At 47.3% G+C, this 25,830-nt stretch overlaps 1 protein-coding gene across 1 annotated transcript in view; it reads left to right on the top strand.

Moving 5' to 3' along the window:
• The window catches only part of LOC144689095 (piezo-type mechanosensitive ion channel component 2), a 190,222-nt gene that overhangs the window by 4,259 nt on the left and 160,133 nt on the right, over positions 1-25,830 (top strand). The window contains exons 2-9 of the mRNA XM_078556243.1: positions 419-587; positions 1,571-1,669; positions 3,279-3,414; positions 5,766-5,884; positions 10,562-10,825; positions 16,772-16,883; positions 20,602-20,784; positions 25,125-25,306. Coding sequence (XP_078412369.1) covers positions 419-587; positions 1,571-1,669; positions 3,279-3,414; positions 5,766-5,884; positions 10,562-10,825; positions 16,772-16,883; positions 20,602-20,784; positions 25,125-25,306 — 1,264 coding nt within the window. The remainder of the gene's footprint in view (positions 1-418; positions 588-1,570; positions 1,670-3,278; positions 3,415-5,765; positions 5,885-10,561; positions 10,826-16,771; positions 16,884-20,601; positions 20,785-25,124; positions 25,307-25,830) is intronic.

Genomic DNA, 25,830 nt, shown 5'->3' with positions numbered 1-25,830 from the left:
GAAATCTCTAAAATGATAATATGATTTGAAAGATGGGGGAAATGATTTATTCAGGTGAGGGAATCCAGAACAAAAAGGCACAACCGTAACATTAGATTGCATTGCCATTCTGGAGTGAAGTTTGGAAGGACGTCCTCGCACAAAAGTTAGTGCAGATCTGGCACTCTCCTGCCAAGAGGCTGTGTGTGCTGGGGAGTCAATTAAAATTATTAAGATCCAAGATTGGTGCATTTTTGTTAATTAAGGGTATCAAGGGATCTGGATCAAAGGTGGGTAAATGGAGTTAAGATATAATTTAACCATGATCTTATTGAATGGGAGGACAGACTCAAGGGGCTGAATAGCCTCCTGCTATGTTGATAAGGGTCTAGTAAGTGCATGATGCCTTACAATTAATTTCTCCTTTTTCTTGACCCAGGTTGTTTGGTATGACGGCAGTGATCAAAACCAATATGTCAGAACCATGGCAACTGATGACCCACCAGGGGCTGCACTGGCCTGTCATTCTGAACCCCATTGTACTCCTCGTTCTATACTACACCGTTTCAACACTAATTCGGCAGCTGCTCCTCAATGATGAGTCAGGGGTAAGGGCAGCTGTAGCAGTTTGAGATTTTTAGCCAGGCTGCTAATGTTACACTACAGCCCTCACCCTCACCCTAGTGTGAGTTCATTGATATCACCAGATGGTGCTTTCCAGTCACTTATTGAACCATGGTGTTGAGCTGTGTCTATTATTGTGCTCAGAATAGCTCTGCTGTTGATATAATCAGAGCATGGTGAATTTTGTCTCCCCATAGTTGCTACCGTTACAGTGACTATGCTGACCTATGAAGGAACTTTGCTTTGAAATCTCTAATAGCAATATATTGGTGTCACTCACCAATTTTCTGTGCTCTCTTTCTTTCCTGAAAGAGTTGAGTCTTCCTGAGGTTCTGAGGAGGAATTTTACTGCGGTGCATTCTCATGACAGAAGCTTGCAGGGCAGGGATTCAGTGTTCAGACAGCTCCTCATCTGACTCATTTTACACTTCGTGAAAGTCATGCACCAAAAAGCTATATTGGGATAATTATCTATACTTCCTTAGGCTGCCCCTATCCCTCAATATCTCAAACAATGAGTGCCAGAAGGGTATTTTTTTTAACCATGACCACATAGTACATGCTGTGCAGAAGGGGCGACTGGTGGCTGGAGGGCTGATTGAGATCCAGGCTGCACCACCTCCCCCACCCCTGCACATCCCCACTCCCCTGACACCCACTCCACTTAGCCCAGGGGCTGCCTGACCAATTGTGCTTTATTCTTGCTAAGATGAATGCACAAAACAAAACAATGGCACATCACTTTTGGCTGGCCAGTTACCAATTGGATCAAGGAAATCCTGTGATTTTCGTGCCTCTGCAGATTGTAATTTCATAAGGAAAGTTTCTTTAAGTCTTCCCAAGTAATATTCACAGCGGAACTGTATTGTTGCCTTTATGTCAACAGTGCTGAATTGGTTGAACATGGTAACTGAATGTTTAATTTTAATACAGAGGTTTTCTGTGTAACTGTCCTATTGTCTGACAGGCTGGCCTTCCAGAGATGGTAACTTACTCTGCAGAAAATGTGTCAGAACAAATCAACGCTGAAGCCACTTTACAGATTGTCGAAAATGATGGCAAAAAGGTCAGAGCCAAATCGCAATGTCCAAATCTATCTCAATCAGTTAATCTGGAATTTTACAAAGTGTTTCACAATGTGTTGATGTCCAAAGGGACCTGGGTGTCCTTGTTCATGAGTCAGTAAAAGTTAGCCTGCAGGTGCAGCAAGCAATGAGGAAATCAAATGATATGTTGGCCTTCATCGTGAGGGGATTTGAGTACCGGAGTAAAGATGTCTTGCTGCAGTTGTATAGAACCTTGGTGAGACCGCACATGGAGTATTGTGTACAGTTTTGGTCTCCTTATCTAAGGAGCAATATACTTGACATGGAGGGAGTGCAACTGAGGTTCACCAGACTAACCCATAGGATGGCAGCATTGTTTTATGAGGACAGATTGAGGAAACTGGGCCTGTATTCTCTAGTTTCGAAGAATGAGAGGTGATCTCAGTGAAACTTAAAAAATTCTTACAGGGCATGACAGGGTGGATGTAGATAAGATGTTTCCCTTGGCTGGTGAGTCCAGAACTAGGGGACACAGTTTCAGAATAAGGGCCAGGCCATTTAAGTCTGAGATGAGGAGGAATTTCTTCATTCAGAGGGTGGTGAGTCTTTGGAATTCTCTACCTGAGAGGGCTGTGGAAGTTCAATCATTGAGGATGTTCAAGACAGAAATTGATAAGTTTCTGGAGACTAATGACATGAAGGGATATGGAGATAGCGCAGGAAAAATGGCATTGAGGCAGGTGATCAGCCATGGTCTATTTGAATGGCGGAAAGGCTCAAGGGGTCGAATGGCCTATTCCTGCTCCCATGTTTAATAGTGACCAAAGGGAAATGGACCTCAGCTCCTCTATCAGTCTGAAGTTTCTCAGAGTTATAGGGGAGTTGCAAGACAATAGCATCCCCTACTCCCCAGCCAAGGGCCAACACCTTCCCCCCACCCCCCGCACCCCACAATACAATACCCAGGGTTGACACCTTTCCACAGCTTCTTCTGAGTAATATCACAGTGCTTAAATTGACTGGTACCATGGATTTGAACAGATTAGGATCTCTATATATTGCATCTTGATACCAGTGCTAGGGTCTATGTATATTGTACCTTGTAATATTGTAACGCAAGATAAAACACACTGAATGCATGAAGGTTCCAGTTCAGTGAATCTTTGGTCCACTGGCACCAAACATATAAAGTAACAAAAGTTATTTTAAGAATACAAAAAGATCAAACGTGTTGCGAGCTCACCCCACCCCCCCGTCCCAACCACCCCCCGTCCCCAATCTGGACAGTTGAAAGCTGGCCCACTATCACCCAGCCCTGGCCCCGCCCCTGCAAGCCTGCCGAAGCTGCTCCCAAAATCCCGAGAGAACTCTGGGTACAGAAATGTTCACTCCCTTCACCACTATCGCCATCAGTTAGCAGGGGCATACCGGTCCTGGCTGACGGTTACCACAGCAACTGCAGGGCCTAGTGTCCTGGCCGACCTCTGACATCTCAGCAGCGCAGAAGCCAGGGAGACAGCACATGCCCCCATTTGTTCAATCACGGCGCCTGTATGTTATGCCTTGTAACGCAGAGAAATTGTGTCTCATTTCATTGTGACTTTCCTTTAATATTCTGTCTGATTACAGCAGCCATCGATTAATCCAATTAGTGGCCATGCAGTGGAGTTGACTGTTCCTTTCTATTTGCCACGGGGGAACAATGACTGTCTGCCAGTACAGATGTATTGCTCCCCAGACTACACTCAGCAATCCTCCAACTCTGGTAAGATTCCTAACACAAGATAAAATAACTGGCAGGAAATGTAGTGGTAATGGTGATTGCTATGTTATCAAGGGCAGCACAAAGTTTCGCTGAGGGTGATAAACAGTCAGTGTGGATAACCATTCAGATTTCACTCGGACAACTCACAGTCACAGACTTTAAAACAGAGTCAGATGGCAGGGGACGTGGACTATAGTCATGGCCCCAAGTTAACTCTAAGACGGCCAAAGAGTTCGGAAAGTAGTGGAAAATGCTGCACTGATTGGCTGTTGCCTCATAAATTATTCATGTTTGGCTCATTCTTTTTTAAACATTTAAATACCAAACCTTCTAACATCAGGAAGAAGCTGCAATGCAAACGCACTCCTGCATTAGTGTCTCTCCTGTTAACAGTAAGGGTCAATGCCCACAGTAAGGGTCAATGCCCTTTGAACCCACACGATGGCAGCCTCTGGGCTGACATAATGATGCTGATGTCCTTTGCTTGAGTCACTGTGTTCTTATACCTCCCAGAGGCAGTGTCTATTAGCACTTATGTAAAGGTCTTTGATGGCACAGGACTGGCTGGCAAATCACTGCTTCCTTGATACTCCACATATGCTACCGATGGAGGACATCCCTTCACAATGCCAGCTGATGTGTGTGAACATGTTAAAACTCCTCCCTTATGGTCACTGGTCACCATTCTAGGGAGTGGAAGATGGCAATGGCTGCAACTGGCATTGTGGATGCCAGAGCCCCTATGCGAGTATTACCTCAGCTCTTCAATACAGCTGGTAATCTTTAAAAAGACTGTTGATCGGTAGGAACAGAGACCAGTGGAAACCTCATGACACTGACTTGTATCTGGGTTAAATGAAAAACAACTTGCAGTTTATAGAGCAGCTTACCATTGAGCCAATCCAGCCAGTAGGAATGAGATGATGGCATTCTGGATATCCTGGATATTCTGTTCCCAACCACTGCCATTTGTGCTGGGGCCTCTACATGAGGTGGTCAGTGGTAATCCGCAGGGTGTTGATAGTGGGGAATTCAGTGATGGTAATGCCATTGAACGTCAAGGGGCGATGGTTGGATTCTCTCATGTTGGAGGTGGTCTTTGCTTGACACTTGTGTGGCAGAATTCTCTGATGCACCTATGAGCCCCATATAGTTGGGCACAGCATGCACCACAACGGCGCAGCCTATCGGTACCTGGTGTTGAGCAGGTTCTTAAAGGGCTGCTGCAGCCAGCTCCTAGTAGAGCCTATTTGTTCTCCTTGAGAGAGCAGTAGTGATCATTATTGCTCCCCTCAAGGATACAACTTCAGTCTTGCCTCTCCATGGGACTGCTGATACTCTGAGCCCCCTCCTCTAACCTGTGAGTACTGGAACAATGCTCTCCATTTGCCAGGAACATGGAATGAAACCTGGTCCTCAAAGTGTCTCAGACCTTACACCAAGGGCCACGGGCAGGTAGGCCAATTGCACCTCATACCTTCCAACCAATGTCACTTGGGGTTAATATTGTGTCTTTTAAAAATGTCTCAAATTGCTTCCAATACAATTAATAACTTTGGCATTCACTGACAACGATTATGTAGTATAAACCAACATGAAGGCCAGCTGATTGCCCAAAGTCTGAAATAAGAACAAGTACAAGTTGGAAGTAAATAGCAGGGCCCTCACTATCTGAGTGAAGTGATCATTTAACATTTCAGGAGAGTCTATCAGATCTATTACCAATCCAACTGAAACATTTCACCTGGCCTCCCCAGTTAGATGCTGACAGTCCTCTGTATATTGCCAGCATTTTCTGTTTTTTATTTCCATTGAAGCAACTTTAGTGATAGAAAAAAAAGACCTTATGTCCCAACAAGGCCCTTCCTTCTGGTACACTAACTTTCCCATCAAAGTCTATTTCTTTGCATGTTAACCCTCTCTCTGGTACATGAACCCTCCTCTAGATACATTAACCCTCCCATCATGGTATATTAAACATCTGTAAAATATCTGCCCTTTTACCTGCCTCATGTATTATTGCAAATATTTCTCATTCCAAATACATGACACTGGCTTGATAGCGCCGTTTGAAGTTTATTTCCCCTAACCTAAATTCATGTCCTTTGGTTTACTTTGAACTGATACTCTCAGTTTCCTTGATCCATACCTTACTCAAGTGGGGTTATTTAATTACTTTGATGAGGCCCTTCCTTTTACTCCCTTTTTCTGCAGTGTACAGCTTAGCTTATTTGGTGGCTAGGCTTAGCCCCTTGACAATTAGGGTCAGTCCTATCTCTGCATCCTCTCATTGCTCCCTGTAATATTTCAGGACAGTATTTATCTCTCTGTTCCTTTGCTTCCTCTTACAGACACATATACAGAGACGGAAATAATAGAAGATGATTCTGGGAACTCGCCCAGCAGTCTTTCGATCATTGGCCACTTCATAATGCAGCAGAGCTACATCTTTGCACTCATATTCATGATGGTATGGCTTAAAGCGGGACTTCCGATTCACCCTTTTCTGGTGTTACTTGTACTATCTCATTAGAAACCACAGAATAAACCTCCATTGAGGCAATTGTTCACATCAGAAGGAAACCCTCAATTTGGTTACAATTTTTCGGGAAACACATTCGACACACATCATGTAATGTCTCGGCAATAGCAAGGGCACCTTCATTAAAATAGTTGTGTGAGGTATCAGTGTCATGTAATGCTGTGAATACACTTGTTACGGACAGGGTCAGGAGAAGACTGAAACGCTTGTACCCCTTACCTTTCTGCCCATAATCAGCGTAGCTTTGGAAAGAAGATATGTGCGTTTCTTAGCCCCCAGAGTGTCCGCGGTCAATTTAGGTAAAAGCAAACTTTCATGGGTTGAAATGAAGGCGATTATTTATTCACACATTCAGCCTGAAAGTCTAAATGCTATATCAAGCGCGTGCGCGCAAACACACACACACACACACACACACACAAGAAAGATACAGGTCTAGAGAACAGTGCTCTTATACAAGCAGTAAGCTAAAGAATAATTCATAGTTCATGTGTTGGCTCATCGTAGGAATAACAGTTGTAATGGGCCTGGCAAAGGGAGCATTTTCACTCTGAGTGGGTAGTTTAGGCAGTTTCAATACCTGTAGCCAAAAATCAGGGATTGCTGTAGGATTCCCTCGAAGATATGGATGTTCAGCAGGTCGTGAAGTTAGTTACTTATAGTTTCTTCTTACCAGGAGATCAAGTTTCTTTACAGGTGGGCTTGGAATAGGAATCAGGCTGGGAGACTTTTTAGATGTAATAGCCTCCAGGGTTTTAAAAAATAATGGATAATACTGCCTTGGCTTCTGCTGATGTTCTCTGTAGACAGCGTTCTTGTGTAGACTGCCCAGGTTTCTCTTTGATTCTTAGAATAAAAGATGTATTTTCTGAAGACAGTTTCAGTAATATGACCAACTGCCATTGTCCACACGATGGGTTGGAGCCAGGGCGATTGATACACAATGGGGTAATGATTGAAAACCCATCAACATACCAGCTATGATTAGCTCACTGGAAGACCTTATTTGATATTCCATTCTCGCAGCTCTGATAAGTCTGGCAGTCATTGTTTGTTAGATCTCTCCCATTGAGCTGGTAAAGATTTGCACCTGAGAAACCCATTTTCATTTGAGAACTTTCCAGAGGCATTTTCAGACGTGAGTTATGAAAGTAAAATACTGTGGATGTTGGAAATCTGATATAAAAATAAAAAGTGCTAGAAAAACTCAGCGGGTCTTGCAGCATCTGTGGAGAGAAATAAAGTTAAGTTTCAAGTCCAATCTGACTTTTCTTAGGAACTGAAGAGAGACAGAAATGTGATGGGTTTTATGCTATTGAAAAAGTGGGGAGGGGGTCAGGAAGAACAAAAAGGAAGGTCAGGGATAGGTTAGAGGCAGGAAAGATTAAATAACAAAGATGTTATGGAACAAAAGACAAAGAAATTGGTAATGGTCATAGTAAAGAAACAAAGCATTGGTCCAGAGTAAGTGTTAATGGAAGAATAAAGGACAGCTACATGTGAAAAAAAGCATGAAAACATGGTACAAAATGACTCTCTGCAAAAAAACAAAATGGAGGACAAAGTTCATGACCTAAAGTTTTTGAACTCAGTGTTGAGTCCAGAAGGCTGTGAGGTGCCTAATTGGAAGTTGAGGTGCTGTTCCTCCAGCTTGCATTGTGCTTAACTGGAACATTAAAGCAGGCCAAGGACAGAAATATGAGCATGAGAGCAAGACAGTGAATTAAAATGGCAAGCGACCAAAAGGTCGAGGTCATGCTTGCAGACTGAGTGAAGGTGTTCCGCTAAGTGGTCACCCAGTCTGTATTTGGTCTCCCCAATGCAGAGGAGACCACATTGTGAGCAGCAAATACAGTATACTAAATGGACAGAAGTACAAGCAAATTGCTCCTTCACCTGGAAGGAGTGTTTGGGGCATTGGACAGTGTCATAAAGGTCTACAGCACAGAAAAAGGCCATTTGGCCCATCGAGCATGTGCCAGTTAAACAAGTACCTAACTATTCTAATCCCATTTTCCAGCACTAGGCCCATAGCCTTGTATGCCATGGCATCGCAAGTGCACATCCAAATACTTCTTAAATGTTATGAGGGTATCTGCCTCTACCACCCTTTCAGGCAGTGAGTTCCAGATTCCCACCACCCTCTGGGTGAAAGAATTCTACCTCACATCCCCTCTAAACCTCCTGCCCCTTACCTTAAATCTATGCCCCCTGATTATTGATCCCTCCACCAAGGGGAAAAGTTCCTTCCTGTCCACCCTATCTATGCCCCTCATAATTTTATGCATCTCAATCATGTCCCCCCTCAATCTCCTCTGCTCCAGGGAAAATAACCCCAGTCTATCTCTCCTCATAACTAAAACTCTCCAGCCCAGGCAACATCCTGGTAAATCTCTTCTGCACTCTCTCTAGTGCAATCACATCCTTCCTATAATGAGGAGAGAGGAAGTAAATGGAGAGGTGTTACACCTCCTGTAATTCCATGGGAAGATGCTGTGGGAAGGGGATGAGGTGTTGGAGTGATAGAGGAGTGACCATGGTATCACGGAGGGAACAGTCCCTTCAGAATGCTGACAGGGGAGGGGAGAGGAGGGGAAGGTGTATTTGGTGGGTTTTTATTTCAGAGATGAGTTAATTCTTTGTTTGTGAAGAAATTGCAAAATTCACCTGACCTTTGGCAACCATCTTAATCTTGTTACTGTCTTTTTTTTAAATAAAAGACAGTTCTAGAAAATTATATACTGAGTTCAGTCCACTTTTAAAGTTTATGAAAAGAACATTCCTTAACTAGGCATGACAACGCTGGATTCAAACTAAAGGACTGTTTTGAATATGAATGGAAATATTCATATTATCACTTACTTTTAAATGTGAAGGATTTTCAACATTTTTCAGGAAAGACTTTTGGTGTTTCAAAATTAAGAATCAAATCAAAGAAGGCATGATCTCAATGGCCTTTGTGCCATGGAATAGCTCTATTCCATACTGGGTACAAGTAAATCGCTGTAAATCGTTTGTCATAGATCAATCCCCCCAAACCACCTTCGCAATATACCCTTCACTTCCATTTAATCCCCTTCTCACAAACTCCCTCAATCCCAACAACTCAATCCCATCTACCCAATTTCTCATTAGGTCCCTCAATCCCACTCAGTCACATTCTCACCATACCCCTCAAACCCACCTACCCACCTTCTCAATACGTCCCTCAATTTTCATCTGTCCACCTTATAAGTCAATCCTATCTCCTTATTTTCCTTAAGATAAAAAATAGTCCTGCTTGTTTTTCCCTTCATATTTCTTCACTGTTTAACTTACTCCTCATGTTTGAACACTTTGTCACTGTGAACAATTTGGTTGAATCAATTCGCTCATTGCTTTCAGAATCAGGTAGGTCACCTTTGAAGTGCCTCTTTTCCAAAGGCAACTGTTCCAGCTTCCTGAACATAAGAAATTGGAATAGGGTTGCCAACCCCCCAGGATTGGCCTGGAATCTCCAGGAATTGAAGATCAATCTCCAGAACACTGCTGTGTGCAACTCTGGAGAAAAATCATCAGGACATTAACAAAAACTTGTTTTATTGTCATTTTCTTTGAACATTTCTCTTTACCAGATATATAAATATTGAAAATGGTGGGGGCGGGTGGGGGGGTGGATTTGTGTGAGGGTGGTGGGGGGAAAGGCTTTTTGGCTGACAGTCAAGCATCATCCAATTTGGTAATGAGTTTTTTTGCTTTCTAATTGGTGTAGGAAGACCGTGCGTCCCAAGGATGGATGTTGGCTGATTAATGGCTGGAGCATGAGGGCAAGTCATGTGATAAAACCTCCAGGAATACATTTAATCACAGTTGACAACCCTAAATGAGAACAGGCTAGGCCATTCAGCCGCTTGACCTTGCTCCATCATTCAATAGCACCATGGTTGATCTGATCTTGACCTCAACACGACCCTTCCTGCCTGTTCCCTATAAATCTTGACTTCTCTATAGTTGAAAAGTCGATCTATCTCATCCTAGAATGCATTCAATAATTGAACCTTCGCTGCAGTCTGGGGAAGAGAATTCCAAAGATTCATGACCCCCCCAAAGGAAGAAATTCCTCCTCATCTCCATCTTGAATGGGCAACCCCTTATTCTAAAACTATGGCTCTGAGTGTAGTATAAAGGGTTAACAGATGGTATATGCTAATGTACGACGTTGATGATGATGTACCACTGATGTCAGAGAGAGGTTGGAACACCATGCCCAGAAGCAACAATGCCTACTCTGTAATCTGTTTAAAAGTACTATGAATAAACAGGTGTTAAGTAGATACCAGGGTACGACTACAGTTTTTCTAGTAACCAAGTACCACACCTAGAGTCCACAGATAAGAAGGGCCACTCAGAACACCAAATTCTAGACTTCCTAATGAGGGGAGACATCCTATCAGTATCTACCCTGGCAAGCCCCCTCAGAATTTTACATGTTTCAATCAGGCCACCATTCTTTACAACTTAAATTTCTGATTCCTGATAATCTCATCCACAATTCGATTCTGCTAGAGGACCTTTGATGCAGAGAGGGCTTTGCCACTCATCAATAATTCTTCTTCTCCTCCTCAGATCTGGAGCATTACTTACACCAGCTGGCTGACCTTTGCTCTTTTGATCTGGTCCTGCGTGATTTGGATGCTGCGTGACCGTCAGCGCTGGGCGAAGTTGAGCTCTCCCTTTCTGGTGGTTTATGGGAACTTGCTGATAATCCAGCAGTTCTTTACGGGCTTGCAGCTGAGCGAGGCCGAGCTCTTCCCCCGGGTCTCCAATGCTGTCCTGATCGACTTTGACCTGAAGCATTCCGACACCCCATGCTTGCACCTGGGTGCCAAGGTTTGTTTGGAGCATGGTGTATCGTCATTATGTTAAACATAGATCCCATTGGTAACAGCAGGATGTGATGAGAGTTGAATCAGACATTTCAGAGTTCTCAAACTGCAGGGGGTATAACAATGTTATAGGTTTGTTATAGGTAGAGGTTTGCGGGGCGAGGGGCGAGTGTGGAATGTGGACAGAATGGACAGAAAACAGAGAATATGTGATTAATGCATTTTTTGAATGGGTGTGATGTAAACAAAGATGACCGTCATGAGTCTTAATTGTTTTTAGTGTTTATAAATGATTGGATATGAGTGTTGGATTCCATAAAGTTTACAGCACTGAAACAGACCCTTCATCCCAACTGGTCAATGTGGTATTTATGATATTGAGCGGAATCGTCCCAGATTTGCACTAAGTGCGGTAGCGGGCAGGTAAAGCGACGTTTTACCTGCCGGCCGCAATGGCAGTTTTTCATGCCGTATTGTCCCAAACCTGCCACATTAATTATGCATTCCCGGGAAACATGCTGTTTCCATGGCAGGTGGGACCCCCATTCAGCCGCCATCATCTCGCCACTTCATCATGTTGGGAGCCATATTTGAAGTGCAGTCATGTGCACACCTCTTAGCGCTTCCAGCCCACAACTGATGCAAAGACAGGATGGCCCTGAAAGGCAAAAAGAATGCAGCCCCCAGGTTCAATGAAATGTCCCTCGAGCGCCTTTTGGACGCAGTGGAGGCCCGCCGTGATGTCCTGTAACCCCGCTCTGGTCGCAGGATGGGCAGCAACCTCACTAATCCATTTTGAGAGGCGGTGGCAGTGGTGGTCAGCACCAATGCCCTGCAACAGAGGACAGCCACCCAGTGCCGAAAAAGGATGAATGGTCTCATCCATTCCTCACTCTTCACTCTTCTTATCACTCTCAACTAACACACTCACAAACCCATCACACATTCACAGGAAACTAACACCTCAAGGGACAACACTATTAACTCTCACACACCCTCACATCTCCATCAGGTTCATACCCACTCGAGCTTGTGTGCTCAACCTGTCCATGGCTCTGCTCATCACACAAACATTCCACGCAGTGCCATGTGTCCTGCTCACACTCTCTCCATTTGTTTCATGCAGGAGAAGCTGGCTCACATCAGCAGGGAGAAGTCCCAGACTGGGGGTGGAATGGCTCACATTAGGCCCCTCACTCACTTTGCGGAGTGTGCCATCGCACTGACCGATGAGGACGTGGACTGTGCCTGCGGTGACAGTGAGGTCGGCAGCAAACATCCGCATGAGGATCCTGCACCACATCATCCCTCTCTCAACTGTGAGTGCTCTGTCTCCTGCTTTTGACTCTGCTGCCATGCACTACTTATTTCTACTTTGGTTCACAGGGAGCTCTGCCAAGCGACCGACACCCTCAGCCAGCCAGCCCCTCAGCTCCATCCACGTCCTCACCTCCTTCCCACAGGACACCTGCTCCAATGAAGAGCAGGAAATAAGCATCCTGCAAGACCCATCACAGCGCTTACCCACACCCTCCACCAGCACAAAGACACACACCTCAGTGGAACCTAGATCTAGAGCAGGCTCAGGTTCACAATCTGGTGGTCACCACACGGGCACATGTCCGCAGCAGTAGGAGGTTTGTTCGAGCTCCGTGGCACTCAGAGGGCTGCTGGGGAAGAGGCTTCGATGAGGTCCGAGTCAGATGACCAGCCTCTAGATTTGGCCTTCCAACTCATCCTGGAGAATCAGCAGAAGGTATGGGAACATCACGCAGAGCTGTTGGACGCCCTCAACAGAGCGGCATGCGAGTTGGAGGAGTGTGTCTGCCTGTTCTCAGATGAAGTGGTGCCCATGTGTGTGTGTATGGAAGTCTCCATGGGGAGGATGGCGGACGCCATGGAGCAGAACATGGACCAGCAGAACGCAAAGATGTGTGCAGACCTGCACTCCATCACGGGAGCCATGGGTGAGTTTGTTCCTGCAGTGTCAAAGTGAGAGGGAAATGGGGCACCTCGAGGTGTCTCCAGGTGCTCCTTCCCCTCAACGAATCAGGCTGGGCCCCCCGGGCACCGGAAGAGACAAGGAGCAGCAGCTGGACACCCCTGGGTCATCCACACAGGAATCTCAGAGGCTGTCCTCTCCCTCTGAGTCCCCTTTCCCTGTGAGCCCCTCAGCCTTGTCTTCTGTCACCGCAGAGGGAGCAGCTGACCAACGAGTGAATCTGGAGGGAGAAGTGTGTGTGGGGCAGGGCCTTTCGGAGCCTCGTGCAAGCACTCTCCCACACACGCGGGTCCTTCACGTATCACACTCACCTCAATGTCCTGAGCATTTTGAATGCTGCCTGCTGGGGTCGCTTTCAGTTGTCCATCTGAGCTGACCTGCATCTCCGCCCACCAAATGATCACACTCCCATGCAGCACCTGATCTCGCTCACCACGACTGTCATTTCACCTTTGATTTAGACAGCATGGTCTGGATTTGGTTTTTCTTGTGCCTCCTCATCTTTTCCCCTCCCCCAGTCACCCATTTGCTTACCCCCATCACTGTTGAACTCCCATGGCATCACCTTCCACCTCTGCTCTGTGACCTACCAGCCACAACCCTTTTCCTTTGGGGATGTCTAGGTCAACGTGCACATCCCCTTTCTTCCCGAAAATCCCACCCCCATCCACATTCATCTCACCAACCAGCATCTTCCCATCTCCAGGGTCTGTGTCTGCCTCTGAGTCCCCACCAACCACCCTCACCGTCCCTTCTACCGCTACCGTCGAACCCTCACCCTCCCATGCTACCGCCTCAATCTGCCCTCGGTCATTCTCACCAATCCCTCATACCACACACGCTCTCAGTTCACTCCCCAGGAGACAGTCATGGACCCATCAGGCCCGTCCCTCGTACGTTCACCTGGACATAGCCCCCCTCCAGACTCCTTCTCTCCCGGAACCCCTTCCCCCTGGGACCCCCTTTCCCCCCCGGAGGCCCTCCCCCCACCCCTTGGACTCCTCCCCTGCTTAGTCCCTCCCGCTTCCTGGCTCCCTCAGACACCCTTACTTCTTCCACCACCCTTAGTTCTTGCCCCCTCCTGAATTCTTCCTCCAGCCTTTCCTCTTCCTCCAGCTTTACTCCTTCCCCCTTTCCAACTCATTCCTCCACTCTTACTCCCTACCCTCTCCACGCTCCTTCCTCCTTTCCCACTCCCAATTCTTCCTTCCAAACTCCTTCCCTTACACCTTCCACCCCACCTTACACCTACCTCCCCAGTTGTCATCTCCTCCCCCCATACTCACTACCCCCTTCTAACCTCACTCCCGACACCTTCATCCCCCCCACCCCAACCTCACCCCCTGACATCATCATCCCCCTCAACCTCACCACCCCCCCAACACCTCTTCCTATCCCAGCAGAGCCTAGACCTTCCTCTCCCACCCCCTCGACCATCATCCATTGTGAGCATCAACGGTGACTTTCCAACATCCGTGAGCTGCTTTGCAGCAGAGCCATGTCCATGACAATTCACCCAGCATGCCATGGACATTCCTCCAGGATCTCGTTGCTGTCGGGCTGCAGCATCTTCTGTACCTTGGATGTCCGCAATGTGAGCAAGGCTCTGGCGGTAAGTCCTGACTTTTGAACGTCACAGTTGTCAAGACGTGTTCTGCACAGGCGTGCTTTGTCGCTGACATGTGCGGACGATCCAGCGGGCAGTTGTGGGGGAGGAGGTGAATGAGTCCGGCGGGCTGGCCTTATAATGATATACTGACGTATTACAATGAGGTTCCTGACGTCCGATGGTGGGGAACGCAGCCCGCCACCGGTGGGCAGAGCAGACAATCGCAAACTGGTTTCGCAATGTCATGAACGCGACTTTTGGCCTTCTCGCCATATTGTCCGCTCACGCAACCGAACATGTCCGACGCCCACAGGCACAGAAAAGCCGTCTATGGCGTACAGACAACACGGGCAGGATTTTATGTCCCGCGCACACCTGACCTGATCGGACGTAAAATAGTGCGCGATGATGTTGGGCAAGCGTTCCGATGTCATCACGCATTCACGCAATATTTTGGTTGGCGGGCACGTTCAAGAGTTGGCAGCACCCCCACTGACAATTAAGAGGCCTATTAAGGCCCTTAATCAATTAATTTAAGCCTATTTTTCGCTGCCCATCCAAACTTATGTTTGGCGGGTGGGCGAATCAGCCAGGCAGCCTTTTGATTTTATTAGCAAACCTTATCCATGGGCGGGATGAAGTTTCCACAATTAAATAAATATAAACTTTTGGGCAGAATTTTTATTTTGTTTATGCTATTGTGAGTGATATTGTCGGGACATTTTTTTCAGATTTTAAAATCTTTATTTTCGATTTTAAAATTGTTCAGGGAGCTGCCTCAGGGAGCTTTCAGTGTGCGCTCCCCCGTGCTCGCCCTCCTCCCACCCTCACCCCGACAGCGCTGAGCTTCTCAGCGTGCCTTTCACTCTGACTGGCCGTTCATTGGCCTGCCAGTGTGAAATCGTGGTAGGGGGCCGATCGTGGGCAGTAGACCTTTTCCAGGGCCCACCCGCTGCGTCCACCTGACGACCTGACTAAAAGTCCTCTTGTGGGACACATTGTGAGTAATTTGTCACATGGTCATACGGTAAGTGTTGCATATTTGAGAGAAACAAGAGACTTTGTCCGGAAAATTCCTGAGATCCTATTACCACTTTGCCAGCATCCCTTTGCAAGAGGAATGCGTTTTCCGCCAGATGGCAGAAAAAATAAAGCCAATCTGAGGGATTTCCCAGGAAATGGAATATTTCCATTCCAATTTCCATGGGAGCAGCTTTAAAACAGCTAAATTGACAAAAGTATTGAGAATGACAGGTTATATCTACACCAACATTAATTAGGCAAAAACACTGGCCGGGATTTTCCAGCGCCATCATGGTGGGGAGATTCGGCGGCCCAGCCAAACGTCCATTGACTTTCGGCGGGACTGGACGATCCCAGCAGTGGGCAGGGCTGGAAAATCCCACGCATTGTTTCTAATAAAGAGGGAAGCATGCAATCGGAGATAAAACTCGGCAAAAAAGTGTTTGACAACATCTGGTAGAAGTGAATTTGAATCCACTACCCTGTGACAGATCAGCTGATCAGACTCATCCAATCACTGCCTGGAAAAAGGGTTAAAGCGCATTGGTTGTTGGTGGGGGGGGGTACTTGTTAAACACACCCTCACCACCTGTTTCCCATTCAACCTCACCACTCATCAATAACTATTGGCTTTGAATGGCTACCTTGCCTTTGCTTAGTAACATATTCTATCATGGGGTGTGGGCATCGTTGGCAAGGCAGCATTTATTGTCCAACCCTAATTGCCCTTGAACTATGTGGTTTGCTAGGCCATTTCAGAGGGCAGGTAAGAGTCAACCACATTGCTGTGGATCTGGAGTCACAAGTAGACCAAGTAAGGATGGCACGTTTCCTTCTTTAAAGGGCATTTGTGAACCAGGTGAGTTTTTACAACAATTGATGAAAGTTGGTCACCATTACTGTGACTAGTTTTATGTTCCAGATTTATTAATTGCATTTAAATTCCACCAGGATTTGAACCCCTATCCCAGAGCGTGAGGCTGGGCCTCTGGATTACTAACCCAGTGACATTACCATTACATCATCATCTCCCTTATGACAGTTGGAGTAGGGAACCGTCTATTGTTATCATCAATTGGTTGGTTTGTCGGTTTGAATGGCAGCCCTCATTCTCTTCTGATTCCAAACCAATCCCTTCTTAGTTTCTCGGGAACACAGGCTGAGTATTTCACTTTTAAGATCCAAAATGGACCTAAAACATTAAAAACAAACAGAATAGTATGACGAAGTGGTGATTGGATTGGGACTGGGATTGTGTTGGACTTGAGTGTGGGGATTAGTTGCTGGCACATTATTAGTACATGTCTGCTTTGCAGATCACCTACACATTCACCTTCTGGCTCTTACTGCGTCAGCACTTGACCGATAAAGAGAAAATGAGGAAACGGATACAAATATCACTCGATGAGATCAACGTTCAGGAGACAGGTAGGAAAGCTTCTTCCTTCACCAGTGTGGCCAGATACATGGTCAGTGTTAGCTCATGAATTCCTTGTGTTGCTTCTTCCCTCTTTCTTGTATTAAATAGATAGTGTTTCAAAATGCTATAGATAGCGCCGGGGTATCTAGAAGAATGGGAGGATGAGATTCCACTGTAATTATCACTTTAGCAAAGTTGGCCATATCAACTTAATCTAATTAGCCAATTAGTCCCACTCCTCTGCTCTGTCCCCAAAGTCCTGCAAGCTTTTCCTTTTCAAGTATAGATCCAATTTGGTTTTGAGAGTTGAATCTGCTTCCATTATCCTTTCAGACATCATCGCTTTCCAGTCATCATAATTTGTGTGAAAACATTCTCTGCATCTCCTCTCTGATTCTTTAGCCAATTATCTTAAATCTTTGAACCTTAAAACAGTTTCTCCCTTTTTATTCTACCCCTCGTAATTTTTCACACTTCTATTAAATCTCCGTCTAAGAAAAGACATCATAGCTTCTCTGTTCTCTCCACATTACTGGAGTCCCTCGTTCCTACTATCATTCTAGTAAATCTCTGCACGTGTGTCATAGACCTTTTTATTATAAGTTTCATTTTAATTTTACATACTCTGCCCAGCCAAGGAACTCTCGCTCTTGCTGTTAGCTTCCTGTGGAATATGTCTGGTTTGCTGTACCCTAATGGTCTCCTTGTGCATTTCCCATTGCTTATGCACGGCCGTACTTGTCAATTTTTATAATTTCCAATTAGTCTGCCTTGTTCTCTTTCTCGTTCTTCAAAAGGTGGCATTCCTCCAGCCAAATAACCTTATAATTCATTGTTCCCTTTTTTTGATTCATTCATGGTATGTGAGCATCACTGGCTAGACCAGCATTTGTTGCCCATCCCTAACTGCCCTTGAAAAGGTGGTGGTGAGCTGTCTTCTTGAACCGCAGCAGTCCATATTGTGTAGGTATACCCAGGAGGGAGGGAGTTCCAGGATTTTGACCCAGCGACAGTGAAGGAACGGCGATATATTTCCAAGTCAGGATGCTGAGTGACTTGGAGGGGAACTGCCAGGTGGTGGTGTTCCCATGCGTCTGTTTCCCTTGTCCTTCTAGGTGCTAGCAGTTGTGGGTTTGGAAGGTGCTGTCTACGGAGCCTTGGTGAATTCCTGCCGTGCATCTTGTAGATGGTACGCACTGCTGCTACTGTGCGTAGGTGGTGGAGGGAGTGAATGTTTGTGGATGGGGTGCCAATCAAGTGGGCTGCTTTGTCCTGGATGGTGTCAAGCTTCTTGAGTGTTGTGAGAGCTGCATTCATCCAGGCAAGTGGGGAGTTTTCCATCACACTCCTGACTTGTGCCTTGTAGGTAGTGGACAGGCTCAAGGGTAGTAAGTCACACTTCACCTATCCCTTTCAACTGTTATATCAGCGGAAACTAATCTAGGATAAGCCTCATGGAGAAATGCAACACACTGGATTATTAGGTTGCATTCAGCAACAAAATATCTTAAAGCAATTAGTTAAATCAATTAGTAGTAGGTATAATCACTCACTCCCCTGCATCGATTGGTAAGAATGATTTGGACCGAAGCTAAGAACTGCTGAAAACTGAAGCACCCAAATGCCGTTGGCTGTCTCCTAATTCTGAGAATTGGCATTCTCAGAGAAGGAAAGAAAATTGAAGGAGAGAGAAATATTGGGTAAAATCTCATGTTGCTCTTGGAAGCAGGGAACAAGGTGAGTGGGGGGATCTTAAATGTGTGGGAGGCAAAAAGTCAGCTTCCTGATGGCAGAAGTAAAAGTGAGCATTATGTCGGTGGCGGACTGGAGGTGGAGCGAATTTCCTGGGAGTATGCGGTGGGAACCTATTTGTAATGAATTACGACATGTCATGCATCCTCGTTAAAACACATGCCCGCCAGATTAAATGATACCTTTATGATTAAGTTAGCAGAAAATGAGAAACTCATAACTGCAGATTCACAACTGGTTAAAGGTGGCGTGCAGCAAGGGAGGTCATCTTCCTGGTGGATTTTGCGTGATTAGGAGCAGCTTTTCTTGTATGGGGAACTTAGTTGGACCAGGGGAGAGGAGGTTGACTGTGGTGTTGAACTCTGGTGTTGGCTGTCCAGGCAGGGTGGGGCATGGCTGTCCAAGGGAGGGATGGTGTCAATGGTCCAGGAAAGTAGGGACATGGTGATCCTAAGAAGGGTCGTGGGGTACACAAGGAGGGAGCTGGACATCAGAGGGGAGTTCAATCTCTACCGAAGATGGGAAGATGGCATTGAAGTTGAAGGTCAGTCAGATCTAGTTAAATGACGGAGCAGGAGCGAGGGCCCTACTCCTGCTCCTGTGTTCCTATGTTACTAAGGTAGGACAAGCATGACAGAGGAGTGATCAAGGGTGATTTTGGGCAGCTCAATGGTGAGGTTGAGAGGCGAGGGTGAACAAGGGCAGGTCAAAAGTAATAGAGGGAGGGCCAAGGATGATGGTTGGCAGGTCGGGAGTGCATTGGGGTAGCTTGATGGTGACAGGAGGCAGCTCTAGGGTGACAGGCAGTTGATCAATGGTGATGGTGGGTGGTTCAAGGATCACTGAAGACAGGCAAGAGTGATAGAGGGAGAGTCGAGGGTGATGGAGGTAGGGTCAAAGGTGCAGGGTAATGGCTCACAACTCCAGTGTCAAAGCACGAGTGCCCAGGGACATGGCTGTAACAGCAGGAAGGAATGGCTGGAGGACAGGCTAAGGTGGGTGGAGACCAGGGTGTGGTCAGTGGATTCCCCATTGATCCACAGTCATGAAGTCAGGAAGGATGTCTAAATAGACTGTGCTGACCAGATTTTTGCTGACCTTCTGTTTGCAGTTCACTTCAGGCTAACAAGATGGGTCTTGTACATTCAGTGTTTCTTGATGCTGTGGTGGATGAGGAGAGGACCCGGCAGAGGATGGCCCAGGGTCAGGTGCAGCAATTGCCAGAAAGACAATGGGGGGGGCAGGCGGGAGGGGCAGGGGGGTGGTGGCGGTGGCAGCAGAGGGTCAGGCAGCTCTGAATGCTGGCAACCAGGGGCCAGTGCGACGCCAAGTAATGGAACATAACCGAATATAATGCACACGGTGTAACTACCTGCAAATGTCAGAGAGGCAATGTCAAAGACTGCTGAGGAGTGACAGACCCATGTCAGCTTCTGCAGAAAGACCTACATCGGAGTGGGAAGCAATCCTATGCCAGTCGCCTTAAAAGTCAGCACCGCCTTGAATTTCTACAGCACCACGTCATTCTAGAGCTCCACAGGGGATACCTGGGTCAATTCCCAGTCAACCACACACAGATGCATAAGGGTGTTCACCAATGCCATGTTCAAAAGTACAGATGATTTTCTGAGATTCACCACAGACCCTGGGAACCAGGCAGCCAGAGCTGTTGAATTTAGCTGCATAATTGGATTACGCCAAGTACAAGGGGTAACTAATTGTACACGTGGCTCTGAGAGCTCCCTGGGAACAGCCTATAGCATTCACAAACTGAAAGGTCAACGTGCAGCTGGTTTGTGATCACTGAAAATGAACCCTTCAGGCATGCGCTGCCTCCCCAGGGAGCTGTCAGGACTCGGACATTCTCAGGTGCCACAGCCATTTGTAGCCTCTCAGCAGCTTCAGGGTTGGCTCCTGGGTGACAGGCGCTATCCTCAGAAGACCTGGCTCATGACACCCGTGCAGAACCCACAGAGCCCAGCAGAGGAGAGTATAATGTCTCCCATAACAAGGGCAACAATAGACAGACTACTGGCTTGCTGAAGATGATGTTCCGCTGCCTGGACCGCTCAGGCGCGGTGCTGCGGTATGCGGCACAGAGAGCCTCCCGGATCATTGGGGTCTGCTACATCCAACACAATATCGCGCAGCAAAGAGGTGAGGAATTGCCAGCTGGAGAGATGGAGGAGCCAGGCTCATCTTCAGACGAGGATGAAGGAGAAGGATCAGATGGTGTAACTCCAGCTGCAGATGCCAGGTTGATGGACCAATGTGTGAGAGAGGCCCATGATTGAGAGGGCTCTGGTCTGCTGATGGTCTCCTCAGGTGCAGGAGCACCCTCAGTGGCCTCACCTACTGGAAGCACTGCGCTCACTGGCAGAGTGGATGAGGAGTGCCAGCTTGGTGCACCCTGTGAAGACCCCCTCCCCACCCGAGTCAGCTGGCTGGTTTTCCTCCTCCCTCTCCGTGTGCGATGATTACCTCCCTGACTCCCAAGGAGAAGAGGCACCCCTCTCCCCTGGTCACTGCTGTATTGAGTCCATGGGTGAGTGATGAATGCAGGTCTGAGCTAATATCTGGCAGCCACTGAATGTTCTGCTGGACCTGACTCTCCATGGCAGTCACCAACCTTTCCATGGAGGATGCCATGTGCTCACATGTCGGAGACATGGCAGAACCCATGGCTTGGACAGACTCCTCCACCGTTCACTCAAGGCTATGTATCGCCCCTGGCATTACCGCCAGATGTTCCCCTGCGTGTCTCTGAATCTCTAGCAGGTTTCTTGCAGCTGTTCCCAGAGCCCTGTCATCAGCATGGGGCTCAGCATGGGCCTGGTCTGCAGCAGTCCTCTGACTGCCAGGGACTTCAGCTGGCACATCCTCCATCAGCTACTACGATGTGTCTGAGATATGCTCACCAATTGTGACCTTGAGCCCGATTGCAAATGCTTTCCCACTGAAGTGAACTGGTTCCCAAACATTCAATTCTCTTGTTCCATCTGGTGCTGAGGTCTAGAATCCAAATTCCTGCCTGGCATTCTACTCTACTCACACACTTACATTGGTTAATGCCCTCAGGAGAGCCACTTTGCAATGCCTATAACATGCTACTTACCCTTGTGGTGCACAGAAGGTCGCTGACACTTTTACAGCATTGCATCCAGTTTTGCTTGTGGACCCTATGGCAGCTCACCTCCCCTGTGATCGCCATCCAGGCTGCCTTGGTCAGGCAGGAGGGCTTCCTGCTGCCATCGCTAGGAACCAGGATCTCATGACATTCCCAGATGGCCTGGAGGATAACCTGCAGTGAGGCATAATGAGCCCATATGGCTGCTCATTCCCTGAACTGATACATTTGTCCACTTTGGTATGGGGTGACAGCAGACAATTGGCATCAACAGGTGGAGAGGGGGTGGCAGCAGCTCCAGGGGTCCACAGCTGGCAGGTGGAGAGGGCTGGCAGGTGGAGAGAGGTGGCAGCAGCTCAGGGGGTCCACGGCTGGCAGGTGGAGAGGGGTGGCAGCAGCTCCAGGGGTCCACAGCTGGCAGGTGGAGAGGGGTGGCAGCAGCTCCAGGGGTCCACAGCTGGCAGGTGGAGAGGGGTGGCAGCAGCTCAAGGGGTCCACGGCTGGCAGGTGGAGAGGGGATGGCAGCAGCTCCAGGGGTCCACGGCTGGCAGGTGGAGAGGGGATGGCAGCAGCTCCAGGGGTCCACGGCTGGCAGGTGGAGAGGGGTGGCAGCAGCTCCAGGGGTCCACAGCTGGCAGGTGGAGAGGGAGTGGCAGTAGTTCAAGATCAAAATCGTGTCTATAACAGCCAGATTGATGCTGCTGACTTGCAAGGAGTGGATCCTTTACCAGGTGTTGTTTAAATATGGTGCCCAGACCTTCGAACCCATGAGGTGATGGCGGGGTCAGGGATGTCCTGCCAACCCCTGATGCACAATTGGCCAGGCCCCTTGGCCATGAATAGCTAATTAGCTGGTCATTGCGTGACTGCATGCAGTCCCGCCTCAGAGCAGAAGTCCTGCTCACTTCCAGTTTTGGTGTCAGGACACTCAGTTCTTCAAGAGAATTCCACCCATAGATAAGAAAGGCACACAATAGGAAGATGGGGCTTGATGAAGGGATGGAGAATGCCATTAAACCCTCCAGGTCTGCTCCACCATTCAGCCAGATTGTGGCTGATCTGCATCTCAATGTCATTTACTTGCCTTTGATCTATATCTTTCTGAAAATTCTACCACTGATCCAAGGTTAACACGAGAGACAGTGATGTTGAATGTCCTGCCAGAGAGCAGATTAGTGCCAACGATTAGATTTTGTATGGTACTTGGGATGAGAAGGGGGAATGACTACAATTGTGTAGCCACTGTGAGGATCACTACTGCCCTTCCCAGTTGCCATTTCTGAAGCTCGTGAATTGGGTTTCCTGTTTGTGGCTACATTTCCCCTTGGTGTTCCATGGTGCAAATGTAACTTCTATCCTCAAGAAGAGGGCTGTTAGCGAGCCCAAAAACTGATGTGGAGTCTCACTGGTATCAATGGGTTCTATGGTAACTCTTTGGCTTGGGATGCCACGCACATAGGAACAAGAGTAGGCCATTCAGCCCCTCAGCACTGCTCTGTCCTTGTTTTAAATCATGCCTGATCTAAACCCTATTTACCCTCCTTAGCTCCATAACCTCTGGAGGTCCGCAGCATCACAGATGCCAGTCTTCAGCCAATTCAATTCACTCCACGTGATATCAAGAAATGGTTGAAGGCACTGGATACTGCAAAGGCCCTGACAAAATTCCAGCAATGGTACTGAAAACTTGTGCTCCAGAACTTGCTGCGCCCCTAGCCAAACTGTTCCAGTGCAGCTACAACACTGGCATCTACCCGGTAATGTGGAAAATTGCCCAGGTATGTCTTGTACAAAAAAAGCAGGACAGATCCAACCCGGCCAATTACTGCCCCATCAGTCTACTCTCCATCATCAGTGAAGTGACGGAAGGAGTCATCAATAATTGCTGTCAAGCAGCACTTGTGAGCAATAACCTGCTCACAGATGCTCAGTTTGGGTTCCGCCAGGGCCACTCAGCCCATGAACTCATTACAGCCTTGGTTCAAACATAGACAAAAGAGCTGAACTCCCAAGGTGAGGTGAGAGTGACTGCCCTTGACATCAAGGCAGCATTTGACTAAGTGTGGCATCAAGGAGCCCGAGCAAAACTAGAGTCAATAGGAATCGGGGGAAAACTCTCCGCTGGTTGGAGTCACACCTAGCACAAAGGAAGATGGTTGTGATTGTTGGAGGTCAGTCATCCCAGTTCTAGGATATCACTGCAGGAGTTCCTCAGGGCAGTGTCATAGGCCCAACCATCTTCAGCTTTTTTGTCAATGGCCTTCTTTCCATCATAAGGTCAGAAGTGGGGATGTTCGCTGATGGTTGCACAATGTTCAGCACCTTTCACAACTTTTCAGATACTGAAGCAGCCCGTGTCCAAATGCAACAAGACCTGGACAATATCCAGGCTTGGGCTGACAAGTGGCAAGTAACATTCATTCCACACAAGTGCCAAGCAATGACCATCTCCAACAAGAGAGAATCTAAGGATTGCCCCTCGACATTCAATGGCATTACCATCACTGAATCCCCCACTATCAAAATTGTGGGGTTACCATTGACCAGAAACTGAACTGGACTAGCCATATAAATACTGTAGCTACAAGAGCAGGTCAGAGGCTAGGAATTCTGTGGCGAGTAACTCACCTCCTGACTCCCCAAAGCCTGTCCACCATCTCAAGGCACAAGTCAGGAACGTGATGGAATATTCTCCACTTGCCTGGATGAGTGCAGCTCCCATGACACTCAAGAAATTTGACACCATCCAGAACAAAGCAACCCATTTGATTGGCACCTGTCCACAAACATTCATTCCCTCCACCACCGACGCACAGTAGCAGCAGTGTTTACCATCTACAAGATGCACTACAGGAACTCACCAAGGCTCCTTAGGCAGCACCTTCCAAACCCACAACCTAGAAGGAGAAGGGCAGCAGACACATGGGAGCACCACCACCTGGAAGTTCCCCTCCAAGCCACTCACCATCCTGACTTGGAAATATATCCCCGTTCCTTCACTGTTGCTGGGTCAAAATCCTAAAACTTCCTCCCTAACAGCACTGTGGGTGTACCTATACCACATGGACTGCAGCGGTTCAAGAAGGCAGCTCATCACCACCTTCTCAGGACAATTAGGGATGTGCAATAAATGCTGGCCTAGCCAGTGACGCCCACATCCTGTAAATGAATAAATAAAACCCTGGAAAGTTTTAGCGAACAGCAATCTATCAGTCTCAGTCTTGAAAGTCCCATGTGTCCCTGAATCCTTTCGGGAGTGAGTTCCAAACTTCAACCCTGCCTTGAGTGAAAAGTTCAGCATTGGAGCAAGGCAAAACTGCTCACAGTTAACATGCCATCTTTCTGTTTGTCTTTCTGCTTATGTCTACAGAGAGCGCACAAAAGGACAAAACTCTGATGACAGTGATGGTCTCTGTGATTAAGGGATTATTGATAAAATACTGGATCTATTTCTGCACAGCCATGTTTACCATAATTAGTTTCAATGGCAGAGTTGTGGTCTATAAAATTCTCTACATCATGTTGTTTCTCTTCTGTGCGGCACTATATCAGGTATGTACACATTCACAACTTCTACCTAGCAGACACAGGCTCTGTTCTGTTGCTATAATGATATAAAGGCACCAATCACTCATAAGGGATTGTGTAAATATGCTGTGGGTTCATTTATTTAGACTGGGCACCTGGGAACAGATATACATCGTAAGAAAGCATGAAAACAGCAGCAGAGCTGTCTGTGCTGTGTTCTGCTCACAGGCAAAAGTGAAACTAAGACTGGATCACATGACACACCTCTTCTAGTGATGTCAGTCTGTTATCCTTTAAAGGCATATGACAATAAACCAAGGTGCCAACACACCCCGATACATGTTTGTTGAGATCCGGTATGGGGATTATTCCCAGCTCAGTTATTGTACCTAATAGAATCAAACACATGGACTATTCCCAGAACAGTCACAATACCTGGTGAGACCACACACACGGAATGGTTCCTTCCAAACTGATATAACTAACTGTAATGGACACAGGGAACAATCCCAGCCCAGTTACCGTACATGATGGGATCAGACACAGGG

This window comes from Cetorhinus maximus, chromosome 13 (genome assembly GCF_964194155.1).
Source record: "Cetorhinus maximus chromosome 13, sCetMax3.hap1.1, whole genome shotgun sequence".
NCBI classification, from domain to species: domain Eukaryota; kingdom Metazoa; phylum Chordata; class Chondrichthyes; order Lamniformes; family Cetorhinidae; genus Cetorhinus; species Cetorhinus maximus.
This window is presented reverse-complemented; position numbering and strand designations above follow the sequence as displayed.